General features: G+C 43.0%; 2 protein-coding genes across 6 annotated transcripts in view; one reads left to right on the top strand and one right to left on the bottom strand.

Annotated features, from left to right (window-relative positions):
- The window catches only part of atg7 (ATG7 autophagy related 7 homolog (S. cerevisiae)), a 79775-nt gene extending 68257 nt beyond the window's left edge, over window positions 1-11518 (top strand). For 2 of the 3 annotated variants that reach the window (XM_054783613.1, XM_054783614.1), the window contains exon 19: window positions 10785-11518. In XM_054783613.1, the coding sequence (XP_054639588.1) occupies window positions 10785-10817 (33 nt within the window). In that variant the 3' untranslated portion in view covers window positions 10818-11518. The remainder of the gene's footprint in view (window positions 1-10784) is intronic. The other variant, XM_054783612.1, reaches the window with a different exon arrangement.
- Window positions 11429-19875, bottom strand: part of vgll4b (vestigial-like family member 4b) — a 34852-nt gene continuing 26405 nt past the window's right edge. For all 3 annotated transcript variants that reach the window (XM_054783617.1, XM_054783618.1, XM_054783616.1), the window contains 3 exons: window positions 15115-15415; window positions 14910-15027; window positions 11429-14217 (listed from right to left, as the gene is read on the bottom strand). In XM_054783617.1, coding sequence (XP_054639592.1) covers window positions 13940-14217; window positions 14910-15027; window positions 15115-15415 — 697 coding nt within the window. In that variant the 3' untranslated portion in view covers window positions 11429-13939. The remainder of the gene's footprint in view (window positions 14218-14909; window positions 15028-15114; window positions 15416-19875) is intronic.

Genomic DNA, 19875 nt, shown 5'->3' with positions numbered 1-19875 from the left:
TTTCGCTTTTAACAGCTCAAAACAACAACAAAAATGTTTTTTGTTTTACAGCATTTTGAAGTTCAATTTAGAAACTCCTTAAGATCCAGCAGTGCAAAATTTGGTCTTAAAACTTTGGTTGGAGTGTATATCTAATATTTAAAGTAATATTATTGAGTTGGAAATATTTAAATATCATATTGTGTATAATGTAAATATTAAGGCTGTCAAATGATACAAAATGTTAATCAATTTAATCAGTTTTCAAATTAATTAATCATGATTAATCACCATTTGCCACTATATATGGAATATGCCCATTTTATGAACAGAAGGATAAATGACAGGACACAATTTTATATATTTGTATGTGTTAACAGCTCCAAATGAACTGAACATTTAAATCAAGCTAAAAGATGCGACACGTCTGAAAATGTATTTGCCTCTTTAATAGCAGCAGAACGTTTGAATCACACTAACCATGAGCCATGAAGGGTTGCATTCAAAGACACCACGTTACTTAAGTTGAATTCACGTTTCACGATTGTAGATGCATTTCCTGGGATTTCCGAGCATACTTAAATGCAGCAAATTGTACTTCCGCAGTAAGAGTTACGTCAGTGGGAGATAAGACTATCAACTTTCTGTTTATTTAGACCACACATACACACATAATAAAGATGTTGTTGTGATTTCTAGAGTGTCAGTGAATGCACCTCGCTGTCGTCTAGTGACAATGAAGTGTCGTTCTCAGGACCAGCTGACGAGAGGCGTGTTTGTGAGTTGGAGATACATACAGTGCATAGTGTTGGAATTGCACTGCTCTTGATGTGTTCAGGTCAGAATAAAGTTATAAAAGACTGACTCTTTGGGGACTGATGCTAGAAATTTTAACGTAATTAATGAAGTAAATTAGTTACCGTCGTCAACGTGTTATTTTTGACAGCCCTAATATATATTGATATTGCTGCAATGTCAAGAAGCTGCAATTGTGTTTTTATTTGCAGCGGCATATTTTGTTTTTAAGTTAATTTAAAGATCATTCTGAATTGGAAGCAGTAGGTCAAATAATTTGTCAAAAATGATTCCAGGACTGACATCATTATTTTTTTCCTCGTCCCCTGCCCTACCCCTCCGTGTGGTTTAGTTTTTGCACAATCCTGCTCACGAACGAAGAAAATCGTGACAAAAAAAACCCGCCTCTCGGGTAAATGTTTAGTTTGTTACTAGGGTGTGAAAATTAGTGACGTCGGTGAGGTGACTCAGAACACGTGTTGATAACCTTCAAGTAGTATAGGAAGTGTGTCACGGGGGTGGCGGCAGGAAGAGGGACATGGGAACCGACAGAAGAAAGAACGGAAGAGCAGACAGAATATGATAAATCGTTTAAGAACAAGTATTTATGTGGAGTAAGAAGGCAAAAACATGTCAGAGAAAGTGTCGCCAAAAAACAAACGAGTTGGGGGGGACGAGAAGTCTGTCCCGGGAGAGACAACAGGACTCAGCTGTTGCTCCACAGGCTGCCACACCCGGCCGAGACAGACCCTGTTTGTTGTTATAGCTGGCCTTTAGAGAAAGTAAGGGGGGGATATACAAGTTTCTTTACTTTTCTTTTGGATGAGCTTGGAGTGTTGCGAGTGCAGGTGCTTTGTCCGATTATGAAAACACAGGCTGGGGGGTGGCTGAAGTGGGGGGTCGTAACCCCAGCTGGGATTGTCCCACAAGCACAGTTCCCAGCAGAAGTCCACTAGAACCTCACTACTTTCCCTGTGACCGTCATGTCAGCCACCCTTTACCCTTCTTTCCCCCTCCGCCCATGTCCTCTTCCTGCTTCTAGTCCCACTGATGAGGGCATGCACTCACTCCCATGTTCCCTGGGGGGTCAACTGGGAACAATAAAAAAAAAAATAGGGACACTACAGACAATCAGTGCCAGACATGGATAAGTGCTTTTGTTTGGGAGGGACAGGAAGTAGAAAAGTGTTGTCCGGTGCTTTATCCAACACGAGACTGAGGGCAGTGAGAAAACGGAAGCACTATTTTTTCCAAGAAAGAAAGTCTGGGAAATAAAGGGGTCGTAGTCAAGTCGATTTTATCGATTTTGTATGAAGTTATATTCAAGAAACTTTACACATGGAGCAGGTCTAGAAGCACGCTCCTCATACACTAGGGAGAACCAACTGAACCTCACATGAGCAAGCACTTGGCGACAGAGGCAAGGAAAAACTCACTTTAGGGAAGAAACCTCAAACAGAACACTGGCTCTGTCTCGACCGGTTGGGTTGCGATAGAAAGACTAGGTAGAGGGACAGAGGGTAGATAGATGGACAAAAACAGGATAGAGGGGTTAAGAAACTGGGGGAGGGACAAGAGGTTTACGGTATTTCTAGTTCCTGGTCAAGTCGACACCACTGCTGGCCGCACATCAGGTCAACATTTGAAAATACATGGCTAGGAATGAAAATAAACACACATGCTAATGTTAGCTTAGCCTGTATCTGCAGTCTATGTGATACTCCACACTCTTCACTTTGCCACATTTTCTCGTTGCCCTCAGTGTCCTCTTGGATGAAAGGAGCTGAAAAGTGGTCCACTGTGGCTAAGATATGACACTGAGGACTAGGGATGCTCCAGTCGATCGGCCACGAATCAATAGCAGCCCGTTTCCGTAAAAAAACGTGACAGGCTTATGGCGATAGACACCATTCAAAGCCGATCACAAAAAACGATCGGCGTGCGGCGGCAAATACTGCATGTCTGCTGCAACACAATGACACGTCTCGTATTGAGCTTGACACAGACTATGCCAATTGATGCCAGAGTGTTTGAAAACTCCCTTACTAAACCTATCTCTGTTCAACTAGTCTTGCATCTTTGTTTACACTCTTTGCTCAGCTGTCACTGCCTGTACTTTGCATTGGTGGCAGCTAGCTAGCGTTACATGCCTAGCTTCTCGTCTTTGGGCTTCAAATGTGACGTTTTACCACAATTACATTGTGTTTTGAAATGCGGTTAGTTTTTGTCCCACCGGGAAGCCACAAGTGGATATTACATTCATGCAATATGTACGTTTTCAACTGTCGCTGAACAACTTTACCCTCTTGTTGTCATTATACTAATTATGTCTTGTCCTCAAAACACTGCATGTGGTTGTTTAATGAACATAAACACAAAGCGTGTCCAGTCTTATCATGGTGTTAATATCACAGGGGTCTTCTAGCTCGCCAGGTGATTTTGAGTAGCTCACCAATGGGTCAAAGAATATTTGCTTCAACTCTTAGTCGTTTTTTATCATAACTGTTGAATTCAGGCATTTTGCCTTCATATAATGGCAAATGAGCACAAAATAGTGTAAAGACGGTGGCCACATTGTTTGGGTGGAGATCTGCTTGCTAAATACAGTCGTGTACAATTTATTCATTGTAAACTGTTACCAAAGTTAGCTAGTTTTTTATACCCGACTGTTTCGACTGCTTACTTGCAGTCTTCTTCAAAGTGGTCATGTGATACAAAGTGTACAATTCAAATGTTGCCAGTAATAAATACAACACAAATAGTTGACAGCTCTAATAATCATGAATGTTGGGAGACCCCTGCGACCTGGTCACCGAATTTATTCTGTTTTAAGTTGTATTGTGTTTTATTTTGTATTTGATTCTGTTAATTATTTTATCTTGAGCAAAATATTTATAACCATGTATTTCCCATGTATTCGTGTTACTCCAAAACATGCATCAAGTATATAATAGCAGTATAAATATGGAGTTATAAGGCAAAATACATGAAAATATAGACCAGTCGACTTGTGTTCGTATCCGCGAATGTTCGCTAGTCGGATGTTCGTAAGTTGGGGACGTAGTGTACCTACTTGCCAGGGGACCTTGGAATTCTCTAACGCTGCCCCTGACCAATAGCACTCATCATAAATAAATAGAAAAATGTACAGTTGATCCACGTGATGGGTATTGGACAATCTCACTCGTGAAAGATCGGAATCGGCAGCATAAAACCCTAACCGGAGCACCCCTAGTGAAGACACATAACAACAGCTGTGGGAAGTTACAGCTTATCAAGTTACGGAAGTTACGCGGTTCACACTTCGCTCTTAACGCTTAAAACAGGAGTTCAGAACATTCACAGAGGATGAAAGGAGACCTTTAACCCCCAGATTGCAGGTGATTCAACGCCTCAAAGTCACCTTTATGAAGTCATTTAACTTGATTTGAATGTCTGGCGTTCAAATGTGTTGATAAAAGTCCGACTGTAAAAGGGAAAAGTCATAAAAGGCAGTGAAAAGCATGTTGAATGCTAAAAATAGTCTTCCATTGTTGCAGTTTCCACAGGAGTGTACCACTAATTAACGCCTGACGTAGGCCACACTGCCCAGAGGCGCCGCCCCAAGTCCAAAGTGACGCCCGATTCACATTGTCCTCATTTTTCTTTCTTTTCGGCAACATTTCCAACAAGTGTCCGTTCAATGGAAACGGTGGCGCCATTCTCTTTTGCGTCACAAGCAACCGATGTCCTTCCTCCTCCTCTCTTTGCTCGCGGTGCAGACCACATGAGTGTGTGTGGCCGCCACTAATTGCATATTACATGGAGCCAGCCTCCATGATGAAAGCTCCACTTTGTGCTTTGGTGTCACTTCTAATATGTAAAGCAGATGTGTGTTTAATGGCCCATCAGGGCTTGCCGACGGGTTAGAAGCTACCTACTGGGGGGGCCACACCGCCTCGCCCGCATGTACTGTAAGTCAACTTACTGTAAACCATAGTCTTTTTTTTTTTGCTAGCATCATCTCCTTAAGACAGACTGTTGATTGGGTTGTGTTGGGTTGTGTAGTTGTTATGTATCATCCAGTTAATCGACAACCATGTTGGTATTCCATTAATCGTTTTGTTCATTAAAAAATGTAAATATCCTGTGATTTCAGCCTCTCAACTGTGAGTATTTTTTTATTTCCTTCGTCATCCATGAAAGCAGACCTGTTATCTTCGTGTTTTAGGCGAAACAAGATTTGGCTTTGAAACGCAGTCATCGACATTTTTGCATCTTGTATGATATGTTGAGGACCAGACCACAAACTGTTCTTATTACCAAATAGCATTATTTTAGTAAAAGGATCATTTATTTTTATCAAACCATCTTTTTAGTATGGCCATTTCATCTGTGACTTTATTAATTAGCCCCCAGAACAAAAAGCAGTAGTATCATCTGCAAATAATACTAACTGTAAGTCTTTCGTCACTTTACAGATATCATTAATATACAAGTTAAACAGTTTTGGACCCAGTATTGACCCCTGGGGTACTCCGCATGTAATATTTAAACTTGAAGATGTGTATTCTCCTAGCTTTACATTATGCTTCCTTAGCTATATAGCCGTTAGCTAGATAGCGTTTGACCTAATTCAAATCTTAACCCTCTGATTTCGTACCATTCTAATTTTGTAATTAGTATGTTGTGATCAATTGTATCGAAATCTTTTGTCAGATCCATAAATACTGCAGCTGCACACTTTCTGTGGTCTATAGCGTTGTCTCTTTAGTTTTTGTTAACGTCATTTTTTTGTTAGTGACTTTGCTTTTGTTGTTTTTGTAGTCAGCGAATTTATTTTTTTCTTATTTTGTTGGTTAGTCAGTTTGCTGTTAGTTAATTGTTTGGTTAGTTGGTCAGGTCTTCATAGTTACTTGAGTGGTTGAATCAAGTATAAAGCCTTGTTTAGAGTTGTAAGGTGTGTGTGTTTGTGTGTGTGTGTGTGTGTGTATGAGAATAAGAATAGTGTGTTTGTAGAACATTGGTAAGTAGAACACTGCTAAAGATGTTCATGTTGATGCCGTTTGTTTGGACAATCATAATAAGCAGCAGCAGTTGGCCGTAATCTTCCAACAAAAAGCTGGTCTATCTGATCCCATCTTAGAGGCCTTCCAGCAACGGGCCGGGATTAGAGTTGGGATATCAGTCGCAACACAGCCGACTACAAACAAACATGTTGGCGGGAGAAATGACATGCAGATTACTAACGTGTAGATCGCTGGGCGACCGGCGTCCAAAGAGGATGTTCTTAACCTGCACTGATAAAGCTTCTTCGCATTTAAAGATGGACGCTCGATAGCATCAATGCCAATGCTTTGAGCTGGTGCCATCGTGTGTGTACGGTGTGGTGTACACGGCGCCGTGGTGTGTATGCAGTGTGTATGGCGTGATGTGTACAATACAGTACAGTGTCAATGTATTTATTTGAAATGGTATTAGCTTGCTCCAACTGTCTTCATCTATCATCACCTAACATATTGGATGTCATCACCTTGTTACCTCCACCAGGCACAAACCACACCTTTTATTTCCAGCATCCAGTGGAACCTTGGTGAGCGTACGCCCCGGGCGTTCAGTTACTGTCGAAAATGTATGCTGAAATTTTGCCTTGGTTTACGCACATTTTCGGGTTAGCGTACAATATGGCGCGCATCTTGTCGTTTTATTGATACACTGCATGAGTCCAACTGTGTTGGCAACCAGAACCGACAGTCAGCTACGTAGCGCGTACGTCATCTCTCAAAAATGTCAACACAAAACACGCTTTTAGTTTTACATGCATAAAACAATTCTAAATACATATAAATGACGAATGAAAGGGATAAATGAACATTTATGGGGAGTTTTAACGTCACCGAAGACATGATTGTTGACGTGAGTGTTCCCAAAGACACGATGTGGCAGCGAGACACAACACAGACACCACCTTCCTGTTTTGTCAAGAGTTATATCTTGAATTCGATCATGTTTTTCACCTTTTTTATCAAAATGCTGGCACTTGAAAAGTTCTGTGGCTGCATTTTGGGTTATTGAGGTGTAAGAAACACGATTGAATTCAAGAAATAAGTCAATAAGGCCAAACAGGAATGTGGTGTCCGTGTGGTTGGTGTCTTGCTGCCACAGTGTGTCTTTGGGAACAGTCACGTCTTTAATGAAGGTGAAAGTAACCTTAAATGTTCATTTATCCCTTTCATTCATCATTAGGGTTAGGCAACCCGTAGCATGTATCACGATATTTTTGGGATGTATCACGATATGACGATATCATTAAATTCAGCGGAGTCTTGTGTAAAAAGCTACAAACCGTAACCCATACATTTGTCTCAAATTGTAAAGCACATTTATTGATTTATTGGTAACAAACTGTGCAATACCGCAAGTGCATTTAGTGTTTACCGAACTAAGCCTTTTGTATTTTTGACGGGGTAAGTGTAGGCGTGCTCGCTGACTGTCTCACGCTTCATGACACACTCTTCCTACTCAACTCTGTGTTTGCACTTGAAACGGTAGAACAAAACACCGTTGCTTTGCAAACTTTGCATACAGTATTATGGTCTCTTGCTCCACATGTGCTCTATCGAAGCCAAGCCACTTCCATGTTACAGAGGTACCTCCCCATTTAGCAACAATTTCTTCGTCTATCGTCTCCGCTTCTCCTGCGCCTTCAGCCGTGCTCATTTTCTCTCTCTTGTTGTCTCTGCTCTGTCTTACTCCGCCACCGCTGGACCATGCTTAGGGCCCTATGAAATCCATTTTATTTTAATTCATTCATAATGCCCGTGCTTGATGTAGTCACCGATGCAATTCCAACTGCATGTGTAAGATATTTTTTATGACACTCTGTTTACACAGTTAGACGACATGGGGCAAAGGGCGCTCTTATTTTGAAGACCAGAAGTGCGTTCTGTGTGTTTTGAGAATGCCTGTAAGACGAGCTGGGCGCAAGAATAAACATGCTTCTCGTCTTTTTTTTCCCCACTCAGAACCTGCACGTCGTCATTGTGCGTCGTATGATGCTCCTTACATTCAAGCGATAAAACACAACGCGGTGAAAATACGGTATACTCATCCATCCCGAGTTGCACACACACAACCGCGCTAGCATGTTAACTAAGCTAACCCCACTAGCTTCCATTCACGCTCGTAAGAGGATGTTCCACCAACTTTTGGCGGTGTTTATCGCCATTTCAATGCGTCGGTACAGTCATCAAACACGTCATCCACTCGGCTTTTTTCAGTGTAAAATGATCATTTGTCATTTTCTTATCATTGGAAGAATTTCTACCGGTATACAAAAATGATCGCCCAACCCTAATATGCTTATTTCAAATTGTTTTCTGCATGTAAAACTATACTTGTACAACTATATAAAAAAAAACATGTTGTGTTAACATTTTTGGCTTTTTGGAACAGATTTATTGGATTTAGATTATTTCTTAGGGGAAAAATGGATTCAATGTTTCACACCTTATGGAAGAAATGAACGACGCTAACCAAGGTTCCACTGTAGTTACTGTAGATGTACCGGTAGATTAGTTGGTTAGTTAGTTTGACTTTGTTGGTTGGTTGCTATGTTTGTTGAGGGTTCTTTATTTGTTGGTTGGTTAGTGAATGTTCATTTTGCTGGATAGGTTTTTGTCTGTTGGTTTGTTTTTATTGGTTGGTTGAGTTTGTGTCGGTTGATTGGTTAAATGAAGGTTTGTTGGTCAGTTTGGTTTTTTTTGTTTGTTGAATTTTTGTTGTTTCAGTTTAATTGGTGAGTTAGTTAAGAAGTACAGGTGCGGATGGTAACGCGTAGTTAATGGTTGGCGTTACACTCAACTGGCATCAGTGCAAAGTGTGGCAGCGACCCACCAGCTCCTGCCGATGGAGCTTTTTAGAGGGAAACGATGCTTACGTTTCCCAGTAATACATGTTTGATAACTCTAACATTCATTCATTCATTTCCTGTGCTGCTTAGTTCTCATTAGGGTGTCGGGGGGTATGCTGGAGCCTATCCCAGCTGACTTTGGGCGAGAGGCAGGGTACACCCTGGACCGGTCGCCAGCCAATGGCAGATAACTAACACGAACACAATGATTGTTTAGTTTTGTAGACTTGATGATCATTTTTAGTGGTGTGTAATGTTTATGTATCTTTTTAATTTTAGGATGATGTGAAATGAGTATTGGAGTGTATAGAGTAGTACTGCATTGTGTTATATCCAGCCAAACGTCTTGTATTTGTGTGCTGTTGTTGTGTTTAGGAATTGCTTGTTAATGTTGGTAATGTTCTAAGTGAAGAACATTTGAAGTATTCCTACTCTGTGGAGTAAACTGGTTGGCTTCATTCTACTGCATCTATTCATGTTACGTAAGACACCCCCCCTCCTCCCATTGCTTCCCCCTCTCTTTGACTTTGTTGAAATCACACACACACACACACACACACACACACACACACACACACACACACACACACACGCGAGTGCAGTATGGCGGTCGTCCAGAGAGGCTCCAGTCTTTTCAAAGAGCTCTTTGCTCGTCGTCCTTTTGATGCCACCCGGCCGCCATCAGCTTTGATATGAAATTGTCCTCACTCTCCACGCCGCTGCAAGCCTTACTGGCATGTAGCGCGCAACGTAGCCTTTAACCACATTTGGAGACCGGTGTGCGACGACACAAATGGCCTCCGACTGCAAGTTTCTCTCGTTGTCATTTTCAAGCATTTGAAGCACCCTGCAAGAACATATTTGGAATGAGACCTCCACAAATGTGGCATTCCTATTGGCCTTTCAGGGAATGCAGCATAGATGTGTCAAAACCCTGTGTGCGTGTGCGTGTACGTGTGTGTGTGTGTGTGTAACATTCCAGCCAGTGTTAGTGGTATGCGAATTACGTCTTACTTAGATGGAATGTGAACAATCCACTGCCGCTGTTGTTTACTGTCACACTGCTGCCAAGGAGCTTCCTTTACGTACGTGTGTGTGTGTGTGTGTGTGTGTGTGTGTGTGTGTGTGTGTGTGCGTGCGTGTTCCTGTCACTTACTACTAAGGAACGCCTCAGTACGTGTGCAAGTGTAAAAAGAAGTTAATCTCTGATGATGTAGAAACAACCCAACGTCGCTTCTACTTCATTTCTTATTATTACGGGTTTACTGTTGAGTGAGCAGTACTGAGCAGCCTGGAAAGGTGTTTTTGTTGCTTCTAGGCAGCACTCTAGCTGCCCAAAACTGCATCCCATCCTCTTCAGAAATGATCTGAAGCAAGATGGCTGACGGTTGCTGAGATCGAAGGTCACATTTTTTATATGCTTCTAGGCAGCGCTCGAGCGGCAGGAAATTCCACTCAAAGATGGCCGAGGGGAGCAGAGAGCAAAAGTTCTAATGTTGCCAACAGCCAAAGATGTCTACATTTTCAAAGCGCAACTTCAACGAAGGTAGCGGAGCAGTAGCTGAGATCAAACGTCATAATCTTGCATGTTTCTAGGCAGCACTCTCGCCAAAAATGTTACCTTCTTCAAACTTGACCTGAAGCAAGATGACTGAGGGTAGCTGTGCTCAAAGGTCATATAACACTTGCCTGGTTCTAGGCAGCGCTCTAGCCGCAAAATAAATACAAAAATCAGATATACCTACAAACTATGAAATTTAGCAGCCAAAAATGTGAACTTTGACTAACTTGATCTGAACCAAGATGGCTCAGGGTTGCTGAGCTCAGAGGTCATAATCTTGCGTGTTTCTCACCAGCGTTTCAGCATCATGAAACATTAGCAAGACGGCAAAGGAAGCTGAGTTAAAAGGTCAGGAGTGGTTGCGAGTTTCTAGTCAACACTCTAGCTGCAGTGTCATCAAACCTTCTCTGAAGAAAGATGGGCAGAGGGTAGCTGAGCTCAAAGCTCAGATTGGTTGCACGGTTCTAGTCAGCGCTCTATCCACCAATACCGAGTACATTTGTTCAAAGTTGAGTCATTGTTTTCAATTCTAACATGCTTTTTGTTGTCTCTCATCAGATTTGGGACATGAGCGATGACGAGAGCATCTGAGGAACCGAAAACCTTGACACAGCCGTCATGTTTGTGGTTTTTTTCACATTCACTCTTACTGAGACACTTAAATGTGCAGAACCATCAAGAAAACTGTATTTTTAACATTTTGAGCTCTCCATCGTGATTCCAACTCCAACATAAAATAATTGACACAAATACGTTTTTTCACTGCAACTCACAGCCAGCTAGGTATTGCAGTGTTGCCCGTGGTACTGGGATACTTGGGCATAAGAACCATGAATGTTGCTTGTGTATCAGTGATATTTACACACCCATGTTGCAGTTTGTGGCAAGACAAGTGTGGAAAAGACAATGTCAGCAGTCTTTAAACCAAAGTGGGGCCAAATAATGTTTATTATGTTATTTTTGTGTGTAATAAACCATAACTAATGGTCTGCTAATGGTGTACTCTGCGGGGATGCTAGATCAACACTCCTGCACAATGTCATGTTTAATATTGTGGTTGTAGTTTGCATTATACAGTCATGTTGTCAATACCTCCAAACTGAGTTTTGTGGTTATTTTCACTAAATACTGAAGACAAATAAATTAATGCATCTTTATTATTTCTGTGTTTTTGTGTGTAATCAGCAAAGAGAGAGTCAGGCTGTGATTTCAAAAGCACTTTATTGTTCGAGGCTACTTTTTACGTACAAAAAACAAAAAGGTGGCCTGCCAAAACCTTTTCAGTAGGAGACACTGCCACAAAGTGTTATTTTTGTTTTTTTTTACAGTTGTAAGTCCATGCTACTTTAAATTGATTGGTCGCCACATGCCTTCTGAAAAGACTCATCTGGCAACAAAGACAAATGAAATATGAAGCATCTTTCGATTGGACTGAACCAGGAAGACGTGGAAAAGCGGGCAGCAGGTGCCGCTGTCCTAGTGGCGAACACCAACCACCTCCCGTTAAAGTAGATTGTCACTGACAATTAGTCCAGTGGCTTCTTGTGTTCCTGCACGTTTTCATCCTTTTCTTTTTTTTTCTCTCTCTTTTAACAAGACAAACTTGAATTCAACACAAAATAAAAAGATCAACTTTTTCCACCAAAAGACAAAAAGAAAATGCATTGATTATAATAATACGAGACAGAAAAAACAATTAAATAGCTACATATCATTAACAAATTAATTGCTCCTTGAAAAATACCTAGGATTTGTTTTTTTTTTCTGTACATCCGTTACGCACAGCGTAATGATGGTCTTATAGTTACCTATTATTAAAAATAAAGAAAAAAACTCCTACTGTGTGTGTGTGTGTGTGTGTGTGTGTGTGTGCTCAAGCAGATAAAAAGCCTCCAAACTACAACGCGGCAGTGAAATGTTAACCAGGAAAAAACAAACCAAAAAAAAAAAAAACCAACAAAAATTGCGTGTTTGCTGAGTGGGAGGCGGAGACTTTGCGTGATCCTGACAGAAGCTCAGCTCCTGAATGCCCCACTGATTTTATTTTTTATTTTTTTCCCTGCACATTGTTGATGCTGGTAAGAAGAACGGAATGTCTACACTTGATCTTCTACTGCTCTTACGCACTTTTCCATCAAGTGGTACAGTTGGGTATACTTCAACACTGGATTGTGATCCCAACACAGACTGTTCACTTGGCCATTTCCGGCAGAAAGCCGCGACGGGGGTGTTTGCCTGCCGCTGTTCTGTATGAATGGCACCCATCACAGAACAGGGTTGGATGAAGTCGACCTGGCAACTTCCCGGCTTCGGAAGTCGCAACAGCAGCAGGACGAGTATTCCGCAATCTCTTGTGGGACTGAAGTGAGAAATTTTACACCTGACACGCACGCCAGGTATGTTATACGCACGCCAAGTAAGGCAATATCCCCGCTTTGCTGTGCTCTGTGTGACAGGTGTAGTTGGGTAAATGACAGCAACTACGACTTTTATGTCATTTAGCTTTGCTCCCTTCAGGCACCTCGATGGAAAGGTGCCAGAAGTTGTTGACGATCAATGATTTTGGCACCCAAACACTAAATTTCACATGCCATAATAAACTGTACTGCTTTCCAGATGCCAGCCGGATGCCTGTGTTGTGGTTATGACCAGTCTGTTGTAGGGGATGCTTGGCCAAATGGCCTTGACTAGGAAAATGAACCATCAAATAATCAAAATAAATGGATGCCAGTGCTGACTGAATCAACAGCGCCTCTGCTGGTTGCAACAAAGTACTGCACTCCATTTCAACTCCGAATTCCCTAAAGGAGGAATGTTTGTCATCCTGGTTGTTCCCATTCTGTGCGCGGTACCACACGGCAATTCAACATCAACACCCAAAGCCAAGGTTTCGTTTAGCGGCGCCTGTCCGGAGGCTAACTCGCGAGCTGCTAGGTGTTTGCTAGCACACTGAGAACAAAACAAACAAAAACACGACATCGTAACATCAACGGTATAACAACATGGAGTACAACTGATCCAGCAGTGAGCGTATATTGTCTTACGTGTGTTACTTACTTATTAGCTAACATCCGACTGAGGAAAAAAAAAAAAGCTAATTAATGAAAAAGTAGTTGAAATGCTTACTAATAGATACCAGCTATTATTAAAAACAACAAAACAAAACACATGCATTAGTTTACCCTTAAAACCTTAAGAAATCTTAACGAAAACCACAGTGTGTGTTTGGAGAGAGAGAGAGGATGGGGGCGTGGAGCTACAGAAGCAGAGCTGGTGTGAGAAAAGGGATCTAGGGAACATTTGGGGGTGCTTTTCTGTCGCCAAAAACAAGGGGGCGTCCAGGTCGTTTGGGAATGGGCATGAACTGTTAGCATAATGAACTGGAGTGGTTTACAGTTACGGTGGCGGAAGAGTCGAGCCAGTCAATGGGGGGGGGGGGGGGGGGTTGACATGAAACTTTGGTAGCACAGTCCGGTGATTTCCCGCTTCTTTTCCTCTCAGATCCCGAAAACAAAACTACAGGTACAGGAAAAAACTAAAGCTAAACTTTTTTTATGTACAAAAAAAAAACTACAGAAGATGAGGTTCCTCATCATGTGACAGTTTGTTATTGCTTGATTGATCGTCAGCAAGGTGAAGGGGGCGGGGTTATAGCAGACCAGCAGGCGGGCGCTCCGTCAAGGAGGCCAAGAGGGGGTCAAGGCGGCCCCTGTTCAGGAGACCAGAGAGGGGGAGTGGTTGTGGTTGATCATGCGACTGTCGGGGGAGGAGTTTGGACTGCTGGTGGATGAGGACGGGCTGCTCTTGTTCTTGATCTGCAGCCAGGTCTCGCCCAGCGCCTTGGCGAAGTGGTCGTCCACCGAGCCCGTGATGGACACCGAGTTGGTGGCGGGCGCCACCGCTGCCGCCGGCGTCTCGGGTTCGGGCTTGTAGTTCTTGCCCAGGCTGCGGCGGAAGTGCTCTTCGATCACGGGGTCGCACGCCGTGTTGGCTGCAAGACAACAGTTTGTAGGTCCTGTTAGAGTCCGACATCTTACGGCTGGGATAATATTCGGATGCTTTCTCTGAGAAACTGTCCCCAAACTTCCAGCGCTTTTGCACCAGTCGGGATTCAACCAAAATTTACGTTAACAAAACATTTGTCCCATAAACCCAAACATCACGGAGACGCCAGGTCAGTGAGCATCAGAGCACCTGCATATTGATTTTTCTTCTTTGTTTTATTTTTGTTGCAATTTTTATCGGCCTAAACAAGAAGAATACCCACCATAATCTCGGCAGACTGCGGCAACTCAGCTTGTGAAAAGGTTGAGACATGCGAGGCGTTTACTGCCTATTAAAATGGTGTAATGATGGCGACTGTTTGACCCTGGAACAGATTATTTCTATTTACATACGATACCTATACCTATGCTGAATTTGATGTGGTATCGCACATCACTACAAAAAAGCAATGTTTAAAGATAATATCATATATAACAATAATAATAATAATATGCAATTGATGTAAAATAATTGCAGTACAGTAATAAAATGAATAGCAGGCTGCTGTAGTTTTCTACAGGGTATGTTATGCATGTGTCATATTGGATGAATGCTATTGCTGCTAATCGAGTAGGCGATAACAATATCGTTAGCTTTGTGTGTGTGTGTGTGTGTGTGTGTGTGTGTGTGTGTACTTACTGTGGACTCTCCTGTAGTTGTTAGCCAGGCTGGAGCAGCCGTTGTGAGACAGCGGGCAGTGAGACAAGTTGCAGTTGCGGTTGTTAGCGGGGGCGCACGTGATCACAGACGGACGATTCTGAAACAACACGACCCACACTTTCATGTTTCCGTCCACACGATCGCAACCCCAAAAGTAATCATCATCACGATCATCGATCATCACCTGCTGGCGCTCCGCAACCGCGTGCGGGATGGCGGGCGGAGCTGCTGTTGTGCTTCGCGCCGCTGACTCCGCCATGCTGCTCTTGGTGAGCGCCAGCGGCTGGTCCATGGCGGCTAAACTGGCCAGGTGGTGGTGGTGGTGGTGATGCTGCTGCTGGTGGTGATGGTGATGATGGTGGTGGGCGTGGCTGTACAGGTGGTTGGCGTGGACGCCCAGAGCGCCGGGCAACACCACGCGCTCGATGGGGCTGCGGCTGTGGTCTTTGGAGGAGGGGGAGCTGCGATAGTCGCCGTGAGGTTTCCTGGGAAGAGAGTTGGTGGTTACGCTGTGCACACTTGCAGCTTAACAGGTAGCAATTATGTTGTTCACCGAGTCAAATGTTGTGTATTCCACCCTTCCTGCAGCTCCACTTCCCTCCTACAATTTGAGGCCCAGCGAAGGGAGCGAGGGCTCGCCATTTCCCCGCTACACGGATACAGCTGCGACCAAACGAAGCCTCGTCTAAATGTGTTGACAAACTAGAACATTCAAATCCTTCTTTGTTCACGAGCAGTCATTATGTCAACGCTGTGAATGCCACTCAATGGGCAGCATCGTGAAACGCAAGGGCTGTTTTTTTGACGCTTGTAGGAGCATGTGACCAAGCAACCTGACTGCTGGCTCAAGCATCTGGACTCCACAACAGCATGAAAGTACAAATAAATACACAATACAGCGTAAGGAATAGCAAAGGAGGCGTGGGATGGAGTAGAGGAAGGCCGGGGGGGGGGGGGGGGGGGGGGGGGGGGCTGAATGGTCCGGGCTTCTACTACAAGAAAGACTTGTTTCCTTCGTTTGTGCCCAAAGCTTACACAAGCAAAAAGGGGCTCTCTTTTGCGTTGTCTTCCTTTTTCTTTCACCGTCTGCTGCAAACTTCCTGAGAGATTTGGCAGCGCTCCTGTAAACCCCCCCAGACACACTCAAGTATGACAATGGGTTCCTGTTTTCTTGCGCTGGAGTCTAAAGTGCATCACATAAAAAAGGGAATCGTCGCGATAAATCAGAACTTGCATGTGGACGGCTAAAAGTAAAATAGGCTAAAAATGGAGGACTATAACTTTTGTCAATATATCGCAGCCAGCCCAACCCCCCACCCCCCCATCATACGGCGGCCCACCACAAATAAATTGACACCACTACAAAGGGATTTGCCACTATCCGCTTGCCCTGACTCATAAAGTCATTATAATGGGACTGTCTGTGTAACGCCTGTTAACACCTCCACACATACCAGCTATGCCAGAGAATAAGAAGATGTAGCAAGAGGGATCGGTGTTGCCAACTTAGAAACATTGTCGCTATATACTGTAGTTGACGAGTAATCAGACCCCCTTGGGATACAGTAATCCCTCACCACTTCGGGGTCTGAATTTCGTGGCTTCACTCAATCACGGTTTTTCCAAACTATATTAATAAATCATGCTCTTTCATGGTTGAAAACGGCCTACGATTAGTCAATAAGCAAAATATATGTATTTTTTACCGAAATTAACCATTTTCAGGCATAAAAATGGCAAAGTGAACTAAAATACAATTGTAAGGCATTCAGACGATGCATTCAAAGACCGTGTGATGACATGTAGTCACTAGGTGCCAGTAATGTTACTGTAATGTTTGGTGAGACACACAAGCACCAGACTTACAATAATCCTTAATAAAATTCCTTAATAAAAACACAGGCTACTGGTGGGGCCGCAACGCACGCCAAACTAAAACTCAACTCCGAAACAACAATGTCACTTCCTGTCCACCCGCCACTCAGTTCCCCTAGCACTGAAACACATTTACAGCAACACACACGAGTCTTACTTATGTCTTCAATGTTTTATTTTGTTACTGTGTCTACTATAGTGGGTAATAGAAGCATAAAGGTGAATATAGGGGTGTCTACAGGGCTCTAATGTTCAAAACCGGATTTAGAAGGTTGTAAACATTTTTTCCTATGCTCTAACTACAAAAATATTCCATTTATAAATATGCAATCCTACTTCGGAGCAATTCACTTACCACGGTCGGGTCTGGAACCAATTAACCACAATAAACGAAGGATTTCTGTACTCTTTAAAAAAAAAAAAGTGTGTTAATGTTAAAGAACACAGCATTTTGTTATTATGCAAATTACGCAATGACATTTGTGACTGTGGAGGCGACCCATATCGCCCCCTGCCCACCACCTGGGCGCTTGGGTTGTTCCCAACATCAACCACGACCAAGCGTAGAGTTAGCGCCACACCAGAGGGGCCCCCGATGCAGGAGCCAGCCAGAGGACAGAACCAATCATTCAGCCAGTGGCACATCCGTCAAATCCCCCACCATACCTGCCAACAAAACCCTGGACTTGATTCCGTGCCATTGGGCAGCCGCAAACCCATCCACCGCCTTTTGTCTCCCCTTGCTCACCTTTTAATTTTCGTTGGGGTCACAGAGCGAGCGGGGGCAGGCCACCTGCTCTTGTCTTGTGCCAGCTGCTTGGACAATTCAACTTCTTTTATTTATGTACATTTTGCGTCAGCTTAGCTTCGCTTGACTTGTTGTGAAAATGAGAACCATGTGACTGATCACATGACAGCCAAATAGAGAGCAGACGTCCATTTGATTCTATTTTACAAGACTCCGGCTTTATGCGTAGGCCGGTATTAGTGGTGGCGGCTGTGGTGAGCGCTCACAGGAGGATCCCTTCATTCTAAATCCAGAGTCCAACCCCCCCATACGGTACTATATTACTACTGTACGACATCACAGCACTCTGTGTCTGTCATTAAGTACAGCTCTTTAAAGCAGCCTGTCTTCACATCAACCCTAAGGACTGTCATCGTGCTATGAATGACTTGTACTTAGACCCTAGTCTTGCAAATTTAGCGGCTTTATTGTGTTTGATTTGCATCCAAGAGACACACAATCAGTCTTTTATTCACATTGGTGTCCTGAGGTCTACAGATGAGATTTGAGAGGTACTCTGATGTTCGTAGATATGAACTGGTAGCTGAAGTGTTCTATGTGCATTGAATGTGCACAAAGAACCATGAATGACAGTCTCTGGTTCATTCTGGGATACAGTAGATCCCCGCTTTTCACAGACTTACCAATGGATGGCGCAAAAAAACGCAAGTAATTGAGACGCCCATAAAAATGTCTATTTTTGACGCACGGCTCGTCCCCTATTGTTCGCTTGCATCACAATCCGCGTTTAAGCCCTAAATATGCCTCACACTTACAGTATGAAATGCGTAGGTACTCACCACTAATGAATGATAACGTAAGATGATGCATGAACAGAACGATTTATCAGCATCAGAGAAAGTTATTTATAAGATTCACTGCTGAATAAAGTGCAACATAGCAAAGCTAGGCAAAAAAAGCATGATCAGTGAAGCATGAAGACATAACCATGTAAAATACTGTGGGCTGGTATATGTATGCTGTACATTTCACCTGTATTATTACAGATTTAGGGTGAATGAGAAAATAAATCACTATTTTTGGAGGGAAAAAATAATTTTTTGAAGAAGAAAAAAAAAAAATCAGCGAATTTGTGGGGTCTCCAATGCTGAATCGCAAATGTGCAGGGATCCACTGTAATGTACAACACAACTATCAAAGGACAAAAGACAAAAAGGTTACAATTCTGGGGACACACCACCTAATTCTGAATAGTTAATAGCCAAATCAATTGTGCTGGGCTTGGCTCCCATCCAGCCATGTTCCAGCAGCCAACTCAAACCCATCAAACATTCAACTGGAAAGAAGACCTCCCTCAGGTCCAAAATCCATGACTTCTAACCTCACTGTCAAAAACTGGAAAAGTTTAAAAAAGTGGAAGCAGCTATAGCTGCACAGGAAGCATTAATGTCTATTTTCACTCCTCGTAGTGTCCCAACCTTTGTCAATTGAGTGTGCATCCTTAAATCCTCTGCAGTTTTAACATTTGTAGCCTTTTCACCCTGCATTTTGGTTGACTTGTTGGTGTTTCAAACTAAAAACTACAGCAGGGGGAAAAACACTTCTTCAGGAAAGCCCTCCCAATAAATCTCCAATGTGGGCAGATGTTGATATCCTCAGAGAGATCCATGGAGACAGGAGAGGGAATGACACACACAGGAAACATCTGGGAAGAATCAGTGTGTAGAGAAAAGAAGGGAGAAAAAGTTGAGGGGGCGGATGAAGGCTGAACCACAGGTTACAACCAGGCCAACACGGGGCTCTATGCAAAGCCACAAAATAGAAATACTGTGTATAGATATACACATACACAGAAAGTCAGTCTCACTGCTCATCCAGACTGTAAAAAAAATAATAAAATACTGTCCATGCTTTAGCAGCGGAAGTTAAAAATGTATCCATCTGTTGCACTAAATGACGTGATGCTTCCTCTCAACTTTATACGTAGGATAAAAGTGTGCTAAATTTGAATTAGCAGAGGAAGGCTTTGCACCATTCCCGACACCACTCAGACTTGCAGCTGCACTATAAGAATCAAACATGTGCTTGCCAACTGCGTGATTCCAGGAGTAAGAAGACTGCAGAACATCCTTTGTTATCAAAGCTGGGACACATCGGATATGGGAACCCCAACAAGAAAACAATATGTTACACAAACGCACATGAATACACTCTTCACCAGCTTTGATCTCAGCTAAACTTCTGAAGCTAAATTGTCAGAGCATGACCGACATCAGGATTTGCTTAAATACTGTATCACAACACAAATATGGAACTGCACTT

Source organism: Dunckerocampus dactyliophorus, chromosome 8 (genome assembly GCF_027744805.1).
Source record: "Dunckerocampus dactyliophorus isolate RoL2022-P2 chromosome 8, RoL_Ddac_1.1, whole genome shotgun sequence".
Lineage (NCBI taxonomy): Eukaryota > Metazoa > Chordata > Actinopteri > Syngnathiformes > Syngnathidae > Dunckerocampus > Dunckerocampus dactyliophorus.
Note: the sequence above shows the minus strand (reverse complement) of the source record. Positions and strands in the feature narration are given on the sequence as shown.